Below are 20,572 nucleotides of genomic sequence, written 5' to 3' on the forward strand. Positions count from 1 at the left end.
AGAAAAAACGTTCGGGGCTAAAGCCCCGGATGCCCAGGCCAGGCGACGCCACTGGTAAAGAATAACAGAAAAAGTTAGTGAGAGAGGAAGATTTCCAGAGAAAGTGATGAAGATGATGGCGTAATGTGCAGAGCAAGGAAGGAGGGGCATCAGAGTCCAACAGAGGTTGAGAGAAAAAAGAGGGGAGGAATTATGAGAATGTGAGACAGGTAAATCAGTATATGACTTGGGTTTGCTCAGGAAGCTTCCAGACCTGCAGCTCTCTGCAGATCTTTGAAGATGGAGGTTGAGGACGGAGCAGAGCTCTGCTTTCCACAACTCCTCAACACCTCCTGCAGGAAGCCCACCACTTCTTTGCCTGAAACAATGCTCATTATCATTGTGATGTACTTTATCTCTGTGTTTACCGTGACTCTCAACCTGCTCGTCATCATCGCAGTCTCCCACTTCAGGCAGAGATTAACTCCTCAGCTTCTCTCTACATGCTTTGTAGCTTAAAAATGTGAACAGTTACTGTAGATTTAAAAACAATGTATTTGAGCTAGTGCTGAATAATGTTGCACCTCAGAAAGTTTAATCATATTATAAGTAATATTTTACCATTTTTTGCTCCGTAAAGCTCAAATGTGTTTCATGTACCATCTCCTGCCAATATTTAACATTGCTCTCTATTCACCTTGACATCAAACAAGTTATTTCAATTGTCTACAATTAACCATATCTTAACTATAGATGTGACAGAAACATTTTGCATACACGTTTTAGTTGTTTTGTCATTTAGATCTGAGCCTGAACCTGTTGGGTTCATGATGTTTTTCTCTTTCCTTCCAGGCAGCTCCACACACCCACCAACATCCTCCTCCTCTCTCTGGCTGTTTCAGACTTTCTCATGGGCCTTGTGGTGATACCAGGTGAACTTGGCCTAAAAACATCCTGCTGGCTCTTTGGTGACATTGCGTGTACTTTGTGTGGTTATACTAGCTTCATAATTATGTGTTCTTCAGTAGGAGACATGGTGCTCATCTCAGTTGATCGCTATGTGGCTATTTGTGACCCTCTGCATTACACTAACAGAATCACTGTGAGAAGCGTTAAACTCTGTGTGTGTCTGTGTTGGCTCTGTGCTGCTCTATACTGCTTTCATTTTAGAAAGGATGACCTGACTCAACCAGGCAGGTATAATTCCTGCCATGGAGAGTGTGTAATTGTCATTAACTATCTTTCAGGAGCTATTGATCTTTTTATAAGTTTTATTGGTCCCATTACTGTGGTTATCGTTCTGTACATGAGAGTATTTGTTGTGGCTGTGTCTCAGGCTCGTGCCATGCGCTCTCACATCACAGCTGTCACTCTCTAGCTTTCAGTGAATCAAAAAAAAAAGAAATCGGAGCTGAAAGCAGCCAGGACTCTTGGTGTTCTTGTTGTTGTGTTTCTAATATGTTATTGCCCATATTACTGTGTCATTCTTGTAGGTGACAACCTGACCAACAGTTTATTTGTATCTGCTGTGGAATGTCTGTTCTATTTGAACTCATGTCTTAACCCCTTGATCTATGCCTTGTCTTATTCCTGGTTTAGAAAAGCAGTGAAACTCATTGTCAGTCTTCAGATTCTGCAGCCTGGCTCCTGTGAGACCAACATACTGTAGAGAGGCTGTGGAGTGACTGAAATGAGGCCTGCTCTGTGGACAATTGAATGCATTTGTTCATGTTGCTCAGTGAGTGAATGATCAAATACAGACAGTGTCTTATCCTATGTGTATTACACACATGAAGAGTCTTCTTTGTTTGTGATAGGAAACATTTCAGCCCAACACAACAACTAAAGCTTTCATTTCTATCATTTATTTATGTTCAAAGCATCATCTCAGTGAATTGTGTCCATTTTGTTGCAAACAAAGATTACTGGCCTGATGAGGCTCCTGTTTCACAGAGAAAAGATGCTCCAGATTAGCCACACTTTTCCTGCCATAAGAATAACATTAAGTGTTGTGTTTCAGATAAAATTGTCAGTGGAAACAGATCATGTTCCCTTTCAGAGCAGGGACAAAGGGCATTTTATCATTTCAGCTTAATATAATTCATCACGTTTGTTTACTTCATGACAATTATTTTTCACATTATCCATGCAGTCACACTCAGAAGCATCATGGAGTTTTATTTTGTGGCAAGAAGTAAAACAGATTATTTGAAAACACATGATTATCTACAGGTCATCACATCTTTGTAATCAAATCTGCAGAGAAACATAGAGTGTAAATCAAAGAACAGAGGTACATGAAACAAGGTACATGAAATGTGATGGGTTGCAATTTAACACCATTTTCTTTTCTTTGAATTCACACAGCATAGCAATTTGCTGTAAAGTGATATCAAATATGATAATAATGAACCAGGCATGTTAATAAAAATTCAGAATGACCTCATGTGTTTTATTGATGTTTCACAACAAGTAATATAGTTTGGACTGGTCAATTATTACACATTCAAAACTCTAAAATAAAAAAATCACAGTAACAGTAAAGGCTTATTAATTACAGAGTGGGTGATGATCATTTGTATTCCTTTAAGTCATGGAGTGGAACAGCAACAGAATTGTATTTGCACATTAACTGCCTGTAGGAATGAGAAAAGCCCACAGTGTAAATCCCAGTTTGCTTCCAAAACTTATTTTATTATTATTTTTAAACACAGTGCACTCAAAACATTTAGTTCAGTACAACACAGTAACATATAGGTTTTGAATATGCCAGACACAAAAAAATAAATCTGTCACATGACCCTTGTCTGACAGGAATTTTGTGTCAGCTTAACATAACTTTTTTTGTTGTTTGAGAATTCAATTCTATGTCGGTCACGTTTGTTAAGGATGAACCAAAATGCTGACACAAGATAGATGAGCTGATCTGATACAAGTCTTTTAATGAAAGGTGAATGATAAAAGGGGTCTTGGGGATGACGAGCAGGAGTTCCAGCTGAGGGATGGTGGTGTCTTATCCTGAGGGGCAGACGAAATTGACAGTGTTTTTTCATACATGGTCCTTTTCAGCCCTCTAAACGGACTCAGAGCAGTGTATATGTGAACACTCCAAGAGAACTCAGACCCTTCTGAAGTGAACTGTACTCATTTTCGGAGGTGGTCTCAGTTCAGTGGGTACAGTGTGTGGAGCCTGATAAATGAATGCCCCGTCACGACAACACAACATTGACCCAGCTACACTGACCCTGATCGGCTAAAAATGAGTCGCTGCAGCCCACCTACTTCTTTTTAACCATGGCTGCTGAATCGGAGACATAAGGGGACCTAGCCAACCCAGGTATTCTGCAACTGAACCAAATAGAGCCAGTTGAATGAGTTGAGTGAAAAGCAATAGACATCCTGAACACTACATTTCCCAGGTCATCAAGGAGCACTTGAACATGTAGGTGTGTCATGCTTAGAGGGGAGTCAGGTGCAACACAACTGACACACCAAACCCTTTCCACCAGTCCCCTTTTGTCCCAGCAAGCACAGACCCAGGAAAAAAGCTCCACATGTCCAAGAGATAGAGCCATGTGAAGGGCAAAGTAGAACATGACGCTGCCATACCTATGTCTTCAACACTCACCCCCTAAACAAGGCCACATAAACTGCTGCACTATGTGTGGACTTTGCGTGGACCGCAGTGGGAAGGTCACTGCCCCCTCCCTGTAGGCTTGGGAGATACACTCACAAAGCCATCCCACGTGGCATTCATGAATGGCCACAATGCTGTGATGCCACTGGCTAAGACTGCTTACACCAGCATGAGCCCCATTCGTTCGTTCATTTGTTTTAATCAAAACATTTTTTACATTAATGCAATGACGGGTCGAGAGTGAAAGAGCTATAGGCCACAGGGTTTACAATGGGCTATGCTGAAAGGTGAACAGAGGGAGGCCCTGTAGGGAAGGAACGAGTGCTGCAGTCATGGGGAGCTGGAGGTACGATGATGGACCATGATGGCTTTACATGTACAATTTAAGGCTCAGTGTCTCTCCACATTCTACCCATAAGCAGTTATCTGCCTATTTAATTGAAGTCTGTTCACTCAAAACAGTCTAGCATACCTACAAAACAGCCTACATGAACTTTTGGACATTGCATCTCACAATTTTGAAAACTTGATTATCAATCTTCAGCTCACTAAAATATGGCCAAGGCTGCCAACCTGGCTCCACCAATGGATGCACCTGCAGATGGCATTAACCTACAGTTTGAACAGTTAAGTGGGTCAGAGAGACCACACTCTGTACCAGAGCACCAGTTTGAACATACAGACTGGAGTATGTTTGCCACTCAGGACACCCTGGACTCCTACACACATATTGATTTTTATTCATTCTCCATTCTGGACTACTGCAACACTAACATCAACACTGTCACCACCCTTAAATAGATCACATTCTCAAATCAGAAGCTGTGGATGTACCAAGCGGTTATAAGTGCTATATCATGGGCTCAACTGGACTTGCTTTGGTTTCTTGATGACATTTCACCTCTCATCCAGGAGGCTTCTTGTGTTCCTACTGACTGGTGTTGAGTCGCAGGCTTTAAACTCAGTGTGAGTGTGAACCCTTTCTGAGTCGTTCAGTTCACATGTGACCTCTTAGTTTTAGAGTGGTTATGGTCACATGTGAGTCATTGGTCCACCCGGCCATCTTGTATGTCGATAGGGTTAGATGGGTCCAGATGAGAATGGGTGTTAAGTCATCTGGGAAGGGATCCCAAGACTGCATTGTAGGTGGGTGATCAGTTGTGTCGTAGGCCACCTCCACTGTTTAATGATGGTCATTCCAGTTTGACGTAGATGGCCTTTTTCACACCTCTTTCAAACCGTCTGTCTTCTCTGGCCAAGCTGGAACGTTGCTGTCCTCGAAGGAGTGTCCCTTCTCCTTTAGATGTAAATGAACAGCTGAGTCTTGACCTAACAAGCTGGCTCTCCTGTGTTGCGCCATGTGCTTGTGGAGTGGTTGTTTTGTTTCACCAATTTACAAATCTGTGCATTCCTGGCTGCACAGAACTGCATACACTGCATTACTCTGCTTTTGTCTGGATGTTTTGTTCTTAGGATGAAAGAACTTCTGACTCAGTGTGTTACTGGGTTTGAAGTGCACAGGGATGTGGTGTTTGTTCCTTTGCCTTCTCCCCTGTCCTCGTGGGCACGTTTTCAGCCCTATGGTTCAGAGTTCTGATGACTCCCAGCTCATGCTCCAGTTGGTGGTGAGGCTCGAATAGCACGTATTGGTCTGTGTGTGTAGGTTTTCTGTGCACCACGATGTTTAGGCTTCTATCATCTTCAATGCATACTGCACAGTGTAAGAAGGGTAGGCTGTCTTCCCTGACATCCTTCCATGTGAATTTGATGTTGGGGTCCATTGTATTAATATGTTCTGTGAAGGCTTCCTCTTCCTTAGTTTTGATTTTGATCCAGGTGTCATCCACATATTTGAACCAGTGGCTAGGAGCAGTTCCTTTGAAGGTGGTTAGAGCTCTTTTCTCCATGTATTCCATGCACAAGTTGGCCACTATTGGGCACACTGGTGAGGCCATAGCACAGCCATGCTTTTGTTGGTAGAAACCCTTACTGTACTTGAAGTAGGTGGTGGTCAAACAGAGATCAAGTAGGTCACAAAAGTGGTCTGGGTGAAGTTGGTTCTGTTGGAAAGGGTACTGTCCTGTAGCAAACATTTCCTCACTGTCTTTACTGTGACTTTGGTGAGAATGCAACTAAAAAGTGAAGTGATGTTGTATGATACCATAGTTTCATCAGAGTCCAGTGTTATCTCTCTAGTCTTGTTGGTAAAATCCTGAGAGTTCTTGATGTGGTGTGGAGTGTTACCAACCAGGGGAGCTAAGATAATAGCTAGGTGTTTGAAGATGTTGTATGTGACTGAGCTTATGCTGCTGCTGATGGGTCTTAGTGATGCTCCTTCCTTGTGTCTCTTATGGAGTCCATAGATGCATGGGATGGCCTCATCAGGGAACAGTCGATAATACAGTGGTCTGTAAATGACTTTGTCCTTTTCCAGTTTTTGTAAAGAATCTATGACCTTCTTTTGTAGCCACTGGTAGGATCTCACCTCAGTGCCTCATAGGTGGTTTTGTTGCTGAACAGATCAGTGACTTTGGCATGGTTGTCTGCTTTCTTCAGCACCACTTTTGCATCACCCTTTGTCTGCCGGCAAGATGTTGATGTTCCAGTCTTTCCTCAGTGATGTCAGGGTCTTCATTTCATTGATGGTGAGGTTGGAAGGGGATGCTTTTGCACCAGCGAAGTCGCTGATACCTTCAACCTAAGTTGTTCTGCCACTGGGTCTGCCAATTTGTTGTGTGAGATAACTGACTCCATTGCTGTGATGAGATCTACAATCGGTATCTGCTCTGGTGTTACAACAAAGATCAGTCCCTTGGCAAGGACATGCTTTTCTGGTTGGATGAGCTCTCTGTGTGATAAGTTTTTCACCACTTGTCATGTATGTCCCGGATGTGCTGTGTTGTGGTCCTTGTTTCTGCAGGTCAGTACTTCTGTTCTACTGTATCAGAATCAGAACAGAATCAGAAATACTTTATTGATCTCGAGGGGAAATTATTAATGTTACAGGTACTCCTTGCAAGAGTGGAAAGATACGTGAAAATATAAGAAATTTAAACAATAGTATTAACAAATATATAGTTAAATAAACAGGAATTATTAACAAACATAAATGTAAATAAATATATATATATATATATATATATATATATATATACACATATATACAGTGCCCTCCAAAAGTATTGGAACAGTCAATCCAATTAGTTTACTTTTGTTGTAGACTGAAAACATTTGGGTTTGACATCAAAAGATGAATATGAGACAAGAGATCAACATTTCAGCTTTTATTTCCAGGTATTTACATCTGGATCTGATACACAACTTAGAAGATAGCATTATTTGTAATGGAACACAAAATTTTTAGGTGAGCAAAAGTATTGGAACATATAAACTTAAAATAGATTAAAGTGAATGAGACTTAATATTTAGTTGCAAATCCTTTGCTTTCAATAACTGCATCAAGCCTGTGACCCACTGACATCACCAAACTTTTGCATTCTTCTTTTGTGATGCTTTTCTAGGCTTTCACCACAGCCTCTTTCAGTTGTTGTTTGTTTTGGGGGGTTACTCCCTTCAGTCTCCTCTTCAGCAGGTAAAATGCATGCTCTATTGGGTTTAAGTCTGGAGACTGACTTGGCCAGTCTAAAACCTTCCACTTCTTGCACCTGATGAACTCCTTTGTTGTTTTGGCAGTGTGTTTTGGGTCGTTATCTTGCTGCATGATGAAGGATCTCCCAATCAGTTTGGTTGGATCTTTCTTTAAATTAGCAGACAAAATGTTTCTGTAGACTTCTGAGTTCATTTTGCTGCTGCCATCATGTGTTACATCATCAATGAAGATGAAAGAGTCCGTCCCAGAAGAAGCCATGCAAGCCCAAGCCATGACATTACCTCCACTGTGTTTCACAGATGAGCTTGTATGTTTGGGATCATGAGCAGATCCTTTCTTTCTCCAAACTTTCGCCTTACCATCACTTTGGAAAAAGTTAATCTTTGTCTCATCAGTCCATAAAACTTTTTCCCAGAATTTTTGAGGCTCATCTCTGTACCTTTTGGCAAATTCCAGCCTGGCCTTCCTATTCTTCTTGCTAATGAGTGGTTTGCATCTTCTGGTGTAGCCTCTGTACTTTTGTTCATGAAGTCTTCTGCGAACAGTAGATTGTGATACCTTCACTCCTGCCCTCTGGAAGTTGTTGCTGATGTCACTAACAGTTGTTTTAGGGTCTTTCTTTACAGCTCTCACAATGTTTCTGTCATCAACTGCTGATGTTTTCCTTGGTGTACCTGTTCGACGTCTGTTGCTTAGTACACCAGTGGTTTTTTTCTTCTTCAGGACATTCCAAATGGTTGTACTGGCTATGGCCAATGTTTGTGCAATGGCTCTGATTGATTGTCCATCTTCTCTCAGATTCACAATTGCTTCTTTTTCACCCATAGACAGCTCTCTGGTTTTCATGTTGGTTCCATCTCTAAATGCAGTCTGCACAGGCAAAACCTATCGTACCCAATCTGAAACTGAGCTCAGACATCCAGTGCTATTTATTGTTTGAATAATCAATGTAATTGGGAGACACCTGGGCAACAAAACACACCTGTCAGTCACATGTTCCAATACTTTTGCTGTCATGAAAAATGGGTGGGTTCAAACAAAAGGTGCTATCTTCTAAGTTGTGTATCAGATCCAGATGTAAATACCTGGAAATAAAAGCTGAAACGTTGATCTCTTGTCCCATATTCATCTTTTGATGTCAAACCCAAATATTTTCAGTCTACAACAAAAATAAAGGAATTGGCCTCACTGTTCCAATACTTTTGGAGGGCACTGTATATTGTAAACTGAACAAGATTATTTACACAAACAGAATATATACAGTCAGGGTGAATGGGGTTATTGCACAAGTTAAATTAAATTACTGCAGTGTGTGAAAAAGTCTCAGGGCCACTCAGAGGGAGGAGTTGTACAGTTTGATGGCCACAGGCAGGAATGATTTCCTGTGGCGCTCAGTGGTACATCTTGGTGGTATGAGTCTCCCACTGAAAGTACTCTTGTGCCTGACCAGCACATGGTGGAGTGGGTGTGAGATTGTTTATTGTCAGTGTGTACCCCCAGATACTTATAGTCCTCTACAATGTCCACACTGACCCCTTGGATGGAAACAGGGGTCACCAGTGTCTTGGTCCTCCTCAGATCCACAAGTGCCCTGTACTCATCCTCATCTCCCTTGCTGATACATGCAACTATAGCAGAGTCATCAGAAAACTTCTGAAGATGGCAGGTCTCAGTGCAATAGCTGAAGTCCGTGGTGTGGAGGGTGAAGAGGAAGGGAGAGAGGACAGTCCCCTGCAGTGCCCCGGTATTGCTGACCACTCTGTCTGACACACAGCATTGCAAGCGCACATACTGTGGTCTGCCAGTCAAGTAGTCTACAATCCAGGACACCAGGGGGGCATCCACCTGCATTGCTGTCAGCTTGTCACCCAGTAGAGCTGGACGGATGGTGTTGAACGCACTAGAGAAGTCAAAAAACATGACCCTCACAGTGCTCGCCGGCTTATCCAAATGGGCGTAGACACGGTTGAGCAGGTAGATGATGGCGTCCTCAACTCCAAGTCGGGGCTGATAGGCGAACTGGAGGTGGTCCAAAAGTGGCTTGACCATGGGCCGGAGCTGCTCCAAGACGAGTCTCTCCAGGGTCTTCATGATGTGGGAGGTCAATGCCACGGGTCTGTAGTCCTTGGAGCCACTGGGACGCGACGTCTTTGGCACAGGAACAAGGCAGGATGTCTTCCACAGCAAGGGGACCCTCTGGAGACTCAAGCTCATGTTGAAGACATGCTAAAATACTCCACATAGCTGGGGGGCACAGGCTTTGAGCACCCTGGGGCTGACACCATCAGGGCCTGCAGCCTTATTTGAGTGGAGTCTTATCAGCTGTCTTCTCACATGGTCAGCAGTGAAGCACATTGTGGAGGTGACGACACGTGGGGGAGGGGTGTAGTCCTCATGATGGAGAGAGCAGTCAGTCTGACCACGGGGGGATGAGGTGTGAGGAGAAGGAGGAGAGGGGGTCAAGCAGGAGGGTGTTGAGGTGTGAGAGGGAGGAGTGGGGGAGTAGGGCGGAGTGGGAGATGGTTGACCAAGACAGACAGCAGAAGAGTCGGGGGGGGGGGGGGGGGGATGGGCAGGTCCAGCAGTGTCAAATCTGTTAAAAAACAGATTCAGTTCATTGGCCCTGTCCATGCTGCCTTCAGTTCCTCTGTGGTTGTTGGTCCTGAAGCCAGTGATGGTCCTCATTCCACTCCAGACCTCTCTCATGTTGTTCTGCTGGAGTTTTCTCTCCAGCTTCCTCCTGTACCTCTCCTTAGCCTCCCTGATCTTCATCTTCAGCTCCCCCTGTATTGTTCTCACCTCCTCCCTGTTATCAGCTCTGAAGGCCCTCTTCTTTGCATTGAACTGTAGTTGTTATGACGAACAACACTAATATCAAGAGTGTCACCACCCTCAGAAAGATAACATTCTTAAATTTAGAAGCTGTGAATGTACTAGGAGGTCAGCCTGCTGCTGAAGGGATGCAACACTGATTTCAGGGATCAGGTGATGGTCAGGCCTATGGTTCATCCATGGCAAACCTCATGAGGGGCATTAAGTGAGCCAAACCCAGCCAGAAGTGAAGGACAAGACAACTCCAACCCCCAAAGCATCAAAGCCATCACGGATCAAAACGACCATCCGCACCCCACACCAGTGTCACAGCATTGTTCAGTTTTGGAAGGAGGTGTCCTCCTTCCAAAACTGAACAATGCTGTGACAGGGTTAACCAGGAGGCAGCCATCAAGACTGTGCTCCCTGCCAACCACCACCCCTCACCCTCTCCTCCACCAGTATGTGCACTGCACTGAGCAGGATTAATGCATGTAAAGCTGCTGGCATCCCGATATACCCCAAAAGAAGAGTCAGGCTCATCTATTTGCTGTGTCCTATTATTACATCTTGCTAACTCGGCCATTCTGGATGTCACTAACTCGGCTTCTTCTCTGGAGCCATTGTGCTCCACTGTCTCTCAGGTTAACTCGTATTGCAGCGGTGCCTGGGTAGTGTGACGTATGTGGTTGTGCTGCTGCCAGATGCCTCCTGCTGCTGCTGTTATCATTAGTCATACTTCTACTGTTATTATACACATATGATTATTGTCACATATGTATACTATCAGATATTAATATATACTTTCAACATATTGTACCACAGTAGCCAGAACTATAATTATAATATTATTACTTTCATTAATGTTCGGATTACTGTTAATTTATTATGCTGATTTGTTCTGTACGACATCTATTGCACGTCTGTCCGTCCTGGAAGAGGGATCCCTCCTCAGTTGCTCTTTCTGAGGTTTCTACCGTTTTTTTCTCCGTTAAAGGTGTTTTTTGGGGAGTTTTTCCTTATCCGTTGTGAAGGTCCTAAGGACAGAGGGATGTAGTATGCTGTAAAGCCCTGTCAGGCAAACTGTGATTTGTGATATTGGACTTTATAAATAAAATTGATTGACTGATTGAAAATGCTACAATTGTTTTCCCGCTGGATCCCTCTGCACTGGTACCCCTGCTGTGTGGAGTGGCCTCAGTAAAATGAATAAGTGGACCGTTTTTTCTATGTCCTGTTGACTTTCTAAACACTGCTTAAATCACTTTAAAAAGGGGCATAGAGGTCGGACAAAGGAAATGAAACAAGGGTAAAGACCAACAGTAAAGGATATCACAGAAAAAAAAAGTGAGAGAGGAAGAGTTGCAGGGAAAGTGACATAGATGATGGCGTAATGTGCAGAGTGAGGAAGGAGGGCCATCAGAGTCCAACAGGGGTTGGGAGAAAAAAGAGGGGAGGAATTATGAGAATGTGAGACAGGTAAATCAGTATATGACTCGGGTTTGTTCAGGAAGCTGGCAGAGCTGCAGCTCTCTGCAGATCTCTGAAGATGGAGGTTGAGGACGGAGCAGAGCTCTGCTTTCCACAACTCCTCAACACCTCCTGCAGGAAGCCCACCATTTCTTGGCCTGAAACAATGCTCATTACTATTGTGATGTACTTTATCTCTGTGTTTACTGCTGCTCTCAACCTGCTCGTCATCATCGCAGTCTCCCACTTCAGGCAGAGATTAACTCCTCAGCTTCTCTCTACATGCTTTGTAGCTTAAAAATGTGAACAGTTACTGTAGATTTAAAAGAAATGTATTTGAGCTAGTGCTGAATAATGTTGCACCTCAGAAAGTGTCATCATATTTTAAGTCATATTTTACCACTTTTTGCACCATAAAGCTCAAATGTGTTTCATGTACCATCTCCTGCCAATATTTAACATTGCTCTCTATTCACATTGACATCCACCAAGTTATTTCAATTGTCTACAATTAACCATATCTTAACTATAGATGTGATAGATCAGAAACATTTTGCATACACGTTTTAGTTGTTTTGTCATTTAGATCTGAGCCTGAACCTGTTGGGTTCATGATGTTTTTCTCTTTCCTTCCAGGCAGCTCCACACACCCACCAACATCCTCCTCCTCTCTCTGGCTGTTTCAGACTTTCTCGTGGGCCTTGTGGTGATACCAGGTGAACTTGGCCTAAAAACATCCTGCTGGCTGTTTGGTGACATTGTGTGTACTCTGTGTGGTTATACTAGCTTCATCATTGTGTCTTCTTCGATCGGAGACATGGTGCTCATCTCAGTTGATCGCTATGTGGCTATTTGTGACCCTCTGCATTACACCAACAGAATCACTGTGAGAAGCGTTAAACTCTGTGTGTGTCTGTGTTGGCTCGGTGCTGCTCTCTTCAACTGTCCATTTTTAAAGGATAACCTGATTAAACCAGGCAGCTTTAATTCCTGCCATGGAGAGTGTGTGACTGTCATTAACCACTTCGCAGGAGCTATTGATCTTGTTGTAACCTTTATTGTTCCCATTTCTGTCATTGTCGTTCTGTACATGAGAGTATTTGTTGTGGCTGTCTCTCAGGCTCGTGCCATGCGCTCTCACATCACAGCTGTCACTCTCCAGCTTTCAGTGAATCAAAAAAAAAAGAAATCGGAGCTGAAAGCAGCCAGGACTCTTGGTGTTCTTGTAATTGTGTTTCTAATATGTTTCTGCCCATATTACTGCGTCGCTCTTGCAGGTGACAACCTGGCCAATAGTTTATTTGTATCTGCTATGCATTGTCTGTTCTTTTTAAACTCTTGTTTAAACCCCTTGATCTATGCCTTGTTTTATTCCTGGTTTAGAAAAGCAGTGAAACTCATTGTCAGTCTTCAGATTCTGCAGCCTGGCTCCTGTGAGACCAACATACTGTAGAGAGGCTGTGGAGTGACTGGAATGAGGCCTGCTCTGTGGACAATTGAATGCATTTGTTCATGTTGTTCAGTGAGTGAATGATCAAATACAGACAGTGTCTTTCAGTCTAAACTGTGTCTGAACAATAGTAGAAAGGCCTGCATTGTAAGAAAGAGTCACAAGCACCATAAACTGTCCCTAGGTAATCACCCGGTTTCATGTCTCATAAAATCCTATGTGTATTACACATATGAAGAGTCTTTTTTGTTTGTGATAGGAAACATTTCAGCCCAACACAACAACTAAAGCTTTCATTTCTATCATTTATTTATGTTCAAAGCATCATCTCAGTGAATTGTGTCCATTTTGTTGCAAACAGAGATTACTGGCCTGATGAGGCTCCTGTTTCACAGCGAAAAGATGCTCCAGATTAGCCACACTTTTCCTGCCATAAGAATAACATTAAGTGTTGAGTTTAAGATAAAATTGTCAGTGGAAACAGATCATGTTCCCTTTCAGAGCAGGGACAAAGGGCATTTTATCATTTCAGCTTAATATAATTCATCACGTTTGTTTACTTCATGACAATTATTTTTCACATTATCCATGCAGTCACACTCAGAAGCATCATGGAGTTTTATTTTGTGGCAAGAAGTAAAACAGATTATTTGAAAACACATAATTATCTACAGGTCATCACATCTTTGCAATTAAATCTGCAGAGAAACATACAGTGTAAATCAAAGAACAGAGAAAGTTAAAGTTTCACAAGGTATATGAAATGTGATGGGTTGCAATTTAACACTATTTTTTCTTTTCTTTGAATTCACACAGCATAGCAATTTACTGTAAAGTGATATCAAATATGATAATAATGAACCAGGCATGTTAATAAAAATTCAGAATGACTTCATGCGTTTTATTGATGTTTCACAACAAGTAATATAGTTTGGACTGGTCAAAACTCCAAAATAAAAAAATCACAGTAACAGTAAAGGCTTATTAATTACAGAGTGGGTGATGATCATTTGAGGGTTGAAGTATTCCTTTAAGTCATGGAGTGGAACAGCAACAGAATTGTATTTGCACATTAACTGCCTGTAGGAATGAGAAAAGCCCACAGTGTAAATCCCAATTCGCTTACTAAACTTTTTTTTTTTTTTTTTTTTAAACACAGTGCATTCAAACATTTTAGTTTAATACAACACAGTAACATAAAAGTTTTGAATACACCAGACACAAAATAAATCTGTCACATGACCCCCCTTGTCTCACAGGAATTTTATGTCAGTTTAACATAACTTTTGTTGTTGTTTGAGCATTCAATTCTATGTCCATCATGTTTGTTAAGGCTGAACCAAAATGCAGACACAAGACAGGGGAGCAGATCTGACACAAGTCTTTTAATGAAAGGTGAATGATAAAAGGGGCTTGGGGGATGACAAGCAGGAGTACCAGCAGAGGGGGGGTGGTGTCTTGTCTTGGGATGGACGGTTTTGGCAGGAGGGGTTTGTAATGAGAGGTAGCTGGCTAACTGGTGTCTTTGGTGAGAGAAGAACAGGTGTGAATCTTTGAGGCAAGCAAACAAACTTAAAAATATCTTTGGGTGTTTTTACATATAGTCATTTTTAAGCAAACCAAACTCAGTCCTCTTAAAGTGCACCACAAAATGGACCAAGACAAAAGGGACTCAGTTCTCCTGTGTTCACATTAGCCCCTTTTCCACTGCAGGAACTTTTATCATTTACCCAGGGCTGTTTGCTGAAGAACGCTGATTGGTGAAACAAACACTTTCAGTGTTCTGCACTTCTGTGCCATGTGATTGCAAACTTTATTTAATTTCTACAACCTTCACTTTGTTTGTGTTTTGATTAAGGATCGGTACTGAAACCCGGTACTCAATTAGCCCACGGGGCTAAATTATCAGAGACTGTAGTATTGATAAGCGCTAATGGCATTGGTTCTTTTATCAGTACTTTTACACATTTTGGTTAAATTCATTATCATCCTGCAGCCTTTCCTCTGCGCTCTGTGCTGGGGCTGACCTCCTCCACACACACACACACACACACACACACACACACACACACACGCCTACATGACACAGTAATCGGTGAACAGGCAAGCGGAAACAAAGTGAAGATAACACAAAAATTACTTGAGTTGACGGCAGCTACACTCGTTACTGTAAGTGAAATTAAACCTTAGTGAAAAAGAAGTCAATAATTTATCAATACATGTGTTCAGCAAGCATAAACAGGTAAACATGTAGACAGCGATATTCAATATGCTATATCCACAGTCTCTCATTCACCGACACTAACATTATGTTTTACACAAGGACTCAATATAGGGCACACGCTGAATCATCTCTATCATCAGCCTGATTTGAATAAATTTTCTGGAACTTTAAGGTGTGGTGGAAACGCTAACCATACAGATTACCAGGAATTATTTTACCCAGGTATATTAAGTCCTGGAAATAAAAGTTCCTGGAAATGTTGGTGGAAAAGGGGCTATTGTCAGTTCAGTTGTCAGTGGCAGAAGAAACTGAGTTTTCAAACTTGGTCCTCTTCAGCCCTCTAAACAGACTCAGAGCAGTGACTCAGCATTTTTTGTACATATGTGAACACTGCAAGAGGACTCAGACCCTTCTGGTAGGATCTCACCTCAGTGCCTCATAGGTGGTGTTGTTGCTGAACAGATCAGTGACTTTTGCATGGTTGTCTGCTTTCTTCAGCACCACTTTTGCATCACCCTTTGTCTGCCAGCAAGATGTTGATGTTCCGGTCTTTTCTCAATGATGTCAACGCCTTCATTTCGTTGATGGTGAGGTTGGAAGGGGATGCTTTTGCACCAGCGAAGCGGCTGATACCTTTAACCTAAGTTGTTCTGCCACTGGGTCTGCCAGCTTGTTGTGTCTGATAACTGACTCCATTGCTGTGATGAGATCCACAGTCGGTATCTGCTCTGGTGTTACAGCAAAGTTCAGTCCCTTGGCAAGGACATATTTTTCTGGTTGGGTGAGCTCTCTGTGTGATAAGTTTTTCACCACTTGTCATGTATGTCCTGGATGTGCTGTGTTGTGGTCCTTGTTTCTGCAGGTCAGTACTTCTGTTCTACTGTAGTTGTTATGATGAACAACACTAACATCAAGAGTGTCACCACCCTCAAAAAGATAACATTCTTAAATTTAGAAGCTGTGAATGTACTAGGAGATCAGCCTGCTGCTGAAGGGATTTAACACTGATTTCAGGGATCAGGTGCTGGTCAGGCCAACAGTTCATCCATGACTAACGTGATGAGGGGCATGAGAGAGGCCATGCACAACCGGAAGCTAAGGAAAATGCAGACCCCCCCGAAGCCATCACTGATTACAATAACCACTCCAGGGTTAACCAGGAGGCAGCCATCAAGACTGTGCTCCCTGCCAACCACCACCCCTCACCCTCTCCCCCACCAGTATGTGCACTGCACTGAGCTGGATTAATGCATGTAAAGCTGCTGGCATCCCGATATACCCCAAAAGTAGAGTCAGGCTCATCTATTTGCTGGAAAATGCTACAATTATTTTCCCGCTGGATCCCTCTGCACTGGTACCCCTGCTGTGTGGAGTGGCCTCAGTAAAATGAATAAGTGGGCCATTTTTTCTATGTCCTGTTGACTTTCTAAACACTGCTTTAATCACTTTAAAAAGGGCATAGAGGTCGGACAAAGGAAATGAAACAAGGGTAAAGAACGACAGTAAAGGATATCACAGAAAAAAAGTGAGAGAGGAAGAGTTGCAGGGAAAGTGACAAATGATGGCGTATTGTGCAGAGTGAGGAAGGAGGGGCATCAGAGTCCAACAGGGGTTGAGAGAAAAAAGAGGGGAGGAATTATGAGAATGTGAGACAGGTAAATCAGTATATGACTCGGGTTTGTTCAGGAAGCTGGCAGAGCTGCAGCTCTCTGCAGATCTCTGAAGATGGAGGTTGAGGACGGAGCAGAGCTCTGCTTTCCACAACTCCTCAACACCTCCTGCAGGAAGCCCACCACTTCTTTGCCTGAAACAATTCTCATTACTATTGTGATGTACTTTATCTCTGTGTTTACTGCTGCTCTCAACCTGCTCGTCATCATCGCAGTCTCCCACTTCAGGCAGAGATTAACTCCTCAGCTTCTCTCTACATGCTTTGTAGCTTAAAGATGTGAACAGTTACTGTAGATTTAAAAGAAATGTATTCGAGCTAGTGCTGAATAATGTTGCACATCATAAAGTGTCATCATATTTTAAGTCATATTTTACCACTTTTTGCACCATAAAGCTCAAATGTGTTTCATGTACCATCTCCTGCCAATATTTAACATTGCTCTCTATTCACCTTGACATCAACCAAGTTATTAAAATGTGTATGCACGTGTTTTGCATACACGTTTTAGTTGTTTTGTCATTTAGATCTGAGCCTGAACCTGTTGGGTTCATGATGTTTTTCTCTTTCCTTCCAGGCAGCTCCACACACCCACCAACATCCTCCTCCTCTCTCTGGCTGTCTCAGACTTTCTCGTGGGCCTTGTGGTGATACCAGGTGAACTTGGCCTAAAAACATCCTGCTGGCTCTTTGGTGACATTGCGTGTACTTTGTGTGGTTATACTAGCTTCATCATTGTGTCTTCTTCGATCGGAGACATGGTGCTCATATCAGTTGATCGCTATGTGGCTATTTGTGACCCTCTGCATTACACCAACAGAATCACTGTGAGAAGCGTTAAACTCTGTGTGTGTCTGTGTTGGCTCGGTGCTGCTCTCTTCAACTGTCCGTTTTTAAAGGATAACCTGATTAAACCAGGCAGCTTTAATTCCTGCCATGGAGAGTGTGTGACTGTCATTAACCACTTTGCAGGAGCTATTGATCTTGTTGTCACCTTTATTGTTCCCATTTCTGTCATTGTCGTTCTGTACATGAGAGTATTTGTTGTGGCTGTGTCTCAGGCTCGTGCCATGCGCTCTCACATCACAGCTGTCACTCTCCAGCTTTCAGTGAGTCAAAAAAAAAAGAAATCGGAGCTGAAAGCAGCCAGGACTCTTGGTGTTCTTGTAATTGTGTTTCTAATATGTTTCTGCCCATATTACTGTGTCGCTCTTGCAGGTGACAACCTGGCCAACAGTTTATTTGTATCTGCTATGCATTGTCTGTTCTTTTTAAACTCTTGTTTAAACCCCTTGATCTATGCCTTGTTTTATTCCTGGTTTAGAAAAGCAGTGAAACTCATTGTTAGTCTTCAGATTCTGCAGCCTGGCTCCTGTGAGACCAACATACTGTAGAGAGGCTGTGGAGTGACTGAAATGAGGCCTGCTCTGTGGACAATTGAATGCATTTGTTCATGTTGTTCAGTGAGTGAATGATCAAATACAGACAGTGTCTTTCAGTCTAAACTGTGTCTGAACAATAGTAGAAAGGCCTGCATTGTAAGAAAGAGTCACAAGCACCATAAACTGTCCCTAGGTAATCACCCGGTTTCATGTCTCATAAAATCCTATGTGTATTACACATATGAAGAGTCTTTTTTGTTTGTGATAGGAAACATTTCAGCCCAACACAACAACTAAAGCTTTCATTTCTATCATTTATTTATGTTCAAAGCATCATCTCAGTGAATTGTGTCCATTTTGTTGCAAACAGAGATTACTGGCCTGATGAGGCTCCTGTTTCACAGAGAAAAGATGCTCCAGATTAGCCACACTTTTCCTGCCATAAGAATAACATTAAGTGTTGAGTTTAAGATAAAATTGTCAGTGGAAACAGATCATGTTCCCTTTCAGAGCAGGGACAAAGGGCATTTTATCATTTCAGCTTAATATAATTCATCACGTTTGTTTACTTCATGACAATTATTTTTCACATTATCCATGCAGTCACACTCAGAAGCATCATGGAGTTTTATTTTGTGGCAAGAAGTAAAACAGATTATTTGAAAACACATGATTATCTACAGGTCATCACATCTTTGCAATTAAATCTGCAGAGAAACATACAGTGTAAATCAAAGAACAGAGAAAGTTAAAGTTTCACAAGGTATATGAAATGTGATGGGTTGCAATTTAACACTATTTTTCTTTTCTTTGAATTCACACAGCATAGCAATTTGTTGTAAAGTGATATCAAATATGATAATAATGAACCAGGCATGTTAATAAAAATTCAGAATGACCTCATGTGTTTTATTGATGTTTCACAACAAGTAATATAGTTTGGACTGGTCAAAACTCCAAAATAAAAAAATCACAGTAACAGTAAAGGCTTATTAATTACAGAGTGGGTGATGATCATTTGAGGGTTGAAGTATTCCTTTAAGTCATGGAGTGGAACAGCAACAGAATTGTATTTGCACATTAACTGCCTGTAGGAATGAGAAAAGCCCACAGTGTAAATCCCAATTCGCTTACTAAACTTTTTTTTTTTTTTTAAACACAGTGCATTCAAACATTTTAGTTTAATACAACACAGTAACATAAAAGTTTTGAATACACCAGACACAAAATAAATCTGTCACATGACCCCCCTTGTCTCACAGGAATTTTATGTCAGTTTAACATAACTTTTGTTGTTGTTTGAGCATTCAATTCTATGTCCATCATGTTTGTTAAGGCTGAACCAAAATGCAAACACAAGACAGGGGAGCAGATCTGACACAAGTCTTTTAATGAAAGGTGAATGATAAAAGGGGCTTGGGGGATGACAAGCAGGAGTACCAGCAGAGGGGGGGTGGTGTCTTGTCTTGGGATGGACGGTTTTGGCAGGAGGGGTTTGTAATGAGAGGTAGCTGGCTAACTGGTGTCTTTGGTGAGAGAAGAACAGGTGTGAATCTTTGAGGCAAGCAAACAAACTTAAAAATATCTTTGGGTGTTTTTACATATAGTCATTTTTAAGCAAACCAAACTCAGTCCTCTTAAAGTGCACCACAAAATGGACCAAGACAAAAGGGACTCAGTTCTCCTGTGTTCACATTAGCCCCTTTTCCACTGCAGGAACTTTTATCATTTACCCAGGGCTGTTTGCTGAAGAACGCTGATTGGTGAAACAAACACTTTCAGTGTTCTGCACTTCTGTGCCATGTGATTGCAAACTTTATTTAATTTCTACAACCTTCACTTTGTTTGTGTTTTGATTAAGGATCGGTACTGAAACCCGGTACTCAATTAGCCCACGGGGCTAAATTATCAGAGACTGTAGTATTGATAAGCGCTAATGGCATCGGTTCTTTTATCAGTACTTTTACACATTTTGGTTAAATTCATTATCATCCTGCAGCCTTTCCTCTGCGCTCTGTGCTGGGGCTGACCTCCTCCACACACACACACACACACACACACACACACACACACACAGGCCTACATGACACAGTAATCGGTGAACAGGCAAGCGGAAACAAAGTGAAGATAACACAAAAATTACTTGAGTTGACGGCAGCTACACTCGTTACTGTAAGTGAAATTAAACCTTAGTGAGTAAGAAGCCAATAATTTATCAATACATGTGTTCAGCAAGCATAAACAGGTAAACATGTAGACAGCAATATTCAATATGCTCCGTTCACAGTCTCTCATCCACCGACACTAACATTATGTTTTACACAAGGACTCAATATAGGG

At 42.1% G+C, this 20,572-nt stretch overlaps 2 protein-coding genes and 1 pseudogene across 2 annotated transcripts; all 3 read left to right on the forward strand.

The window, feature by feature from the left end:
• The first annotated feature begins 279 nt into the window (after window positions 1-279).
• On the forward strand, window positions 280-1,648 carry LOC117251737 (trace amine-associated receptor 13c-like; annotated as a pseudogene).
• Window positions 1,649-11,586: 9,938 nt separating this feature from the next.
• LOC144466819 (trace amine-associated receptor 13c-like) lies at window positions 11,587-13,815 on the forward strand. Its single transcript, XM_078174225.1, has 2 exons — window positions 11,587-11,663; window positions 12,144-13,815. The coding sequence occupies exons 1-2, from the start codon at window positions 11,587-11,589 to the stop codon at window positions 12,958-12,960; spliced, it is 894 nt and encodes a 297-aa protein (XP_078030351.1). The 3' UTR covers window positions 12,961-13,815.
• A 3,091-nt stretch (window positions 13,816-16,906) lies between these two features.
• On the forward strand, window positions 16,907-19,004 carry LOC144466820 (trace amine-associated receptor 13c-like). Its single transcript, XM_078174226.1, has 2 exons — window positions 16,907-16,983; window positions 17,428-19,004. The coding sequence occupies exons 1-2, from the start codon at window positions 16,907-16,909 to the stop codon at window positions 18,242-18,244; spliced, it is 894 nt and encodes a 297-aa protein (XP_078030352.1). The 3' UTR covers window positions 18,245-19,004.
• The last annotated feature ends 1,568 nt before the right edge of the window (window positions 19,005-20,572 follow it).

This window comes from Epinephelus lanceolatus, chromosome 14 (genome assembly GCF_041903045.1).
Source record: "Epinephelus lanceolatus isolate andai-2023 chromosome 14, ASM4190304v1, whole genome shotgun sequence".
NCBI classification, from domain to species: domain Eukaryota; kingdom Metazoa; phylum Chordata; class Actinopteri; order Perciformes; family Serranidae; genus Epinephelus; species Epinephelus lanceolatus.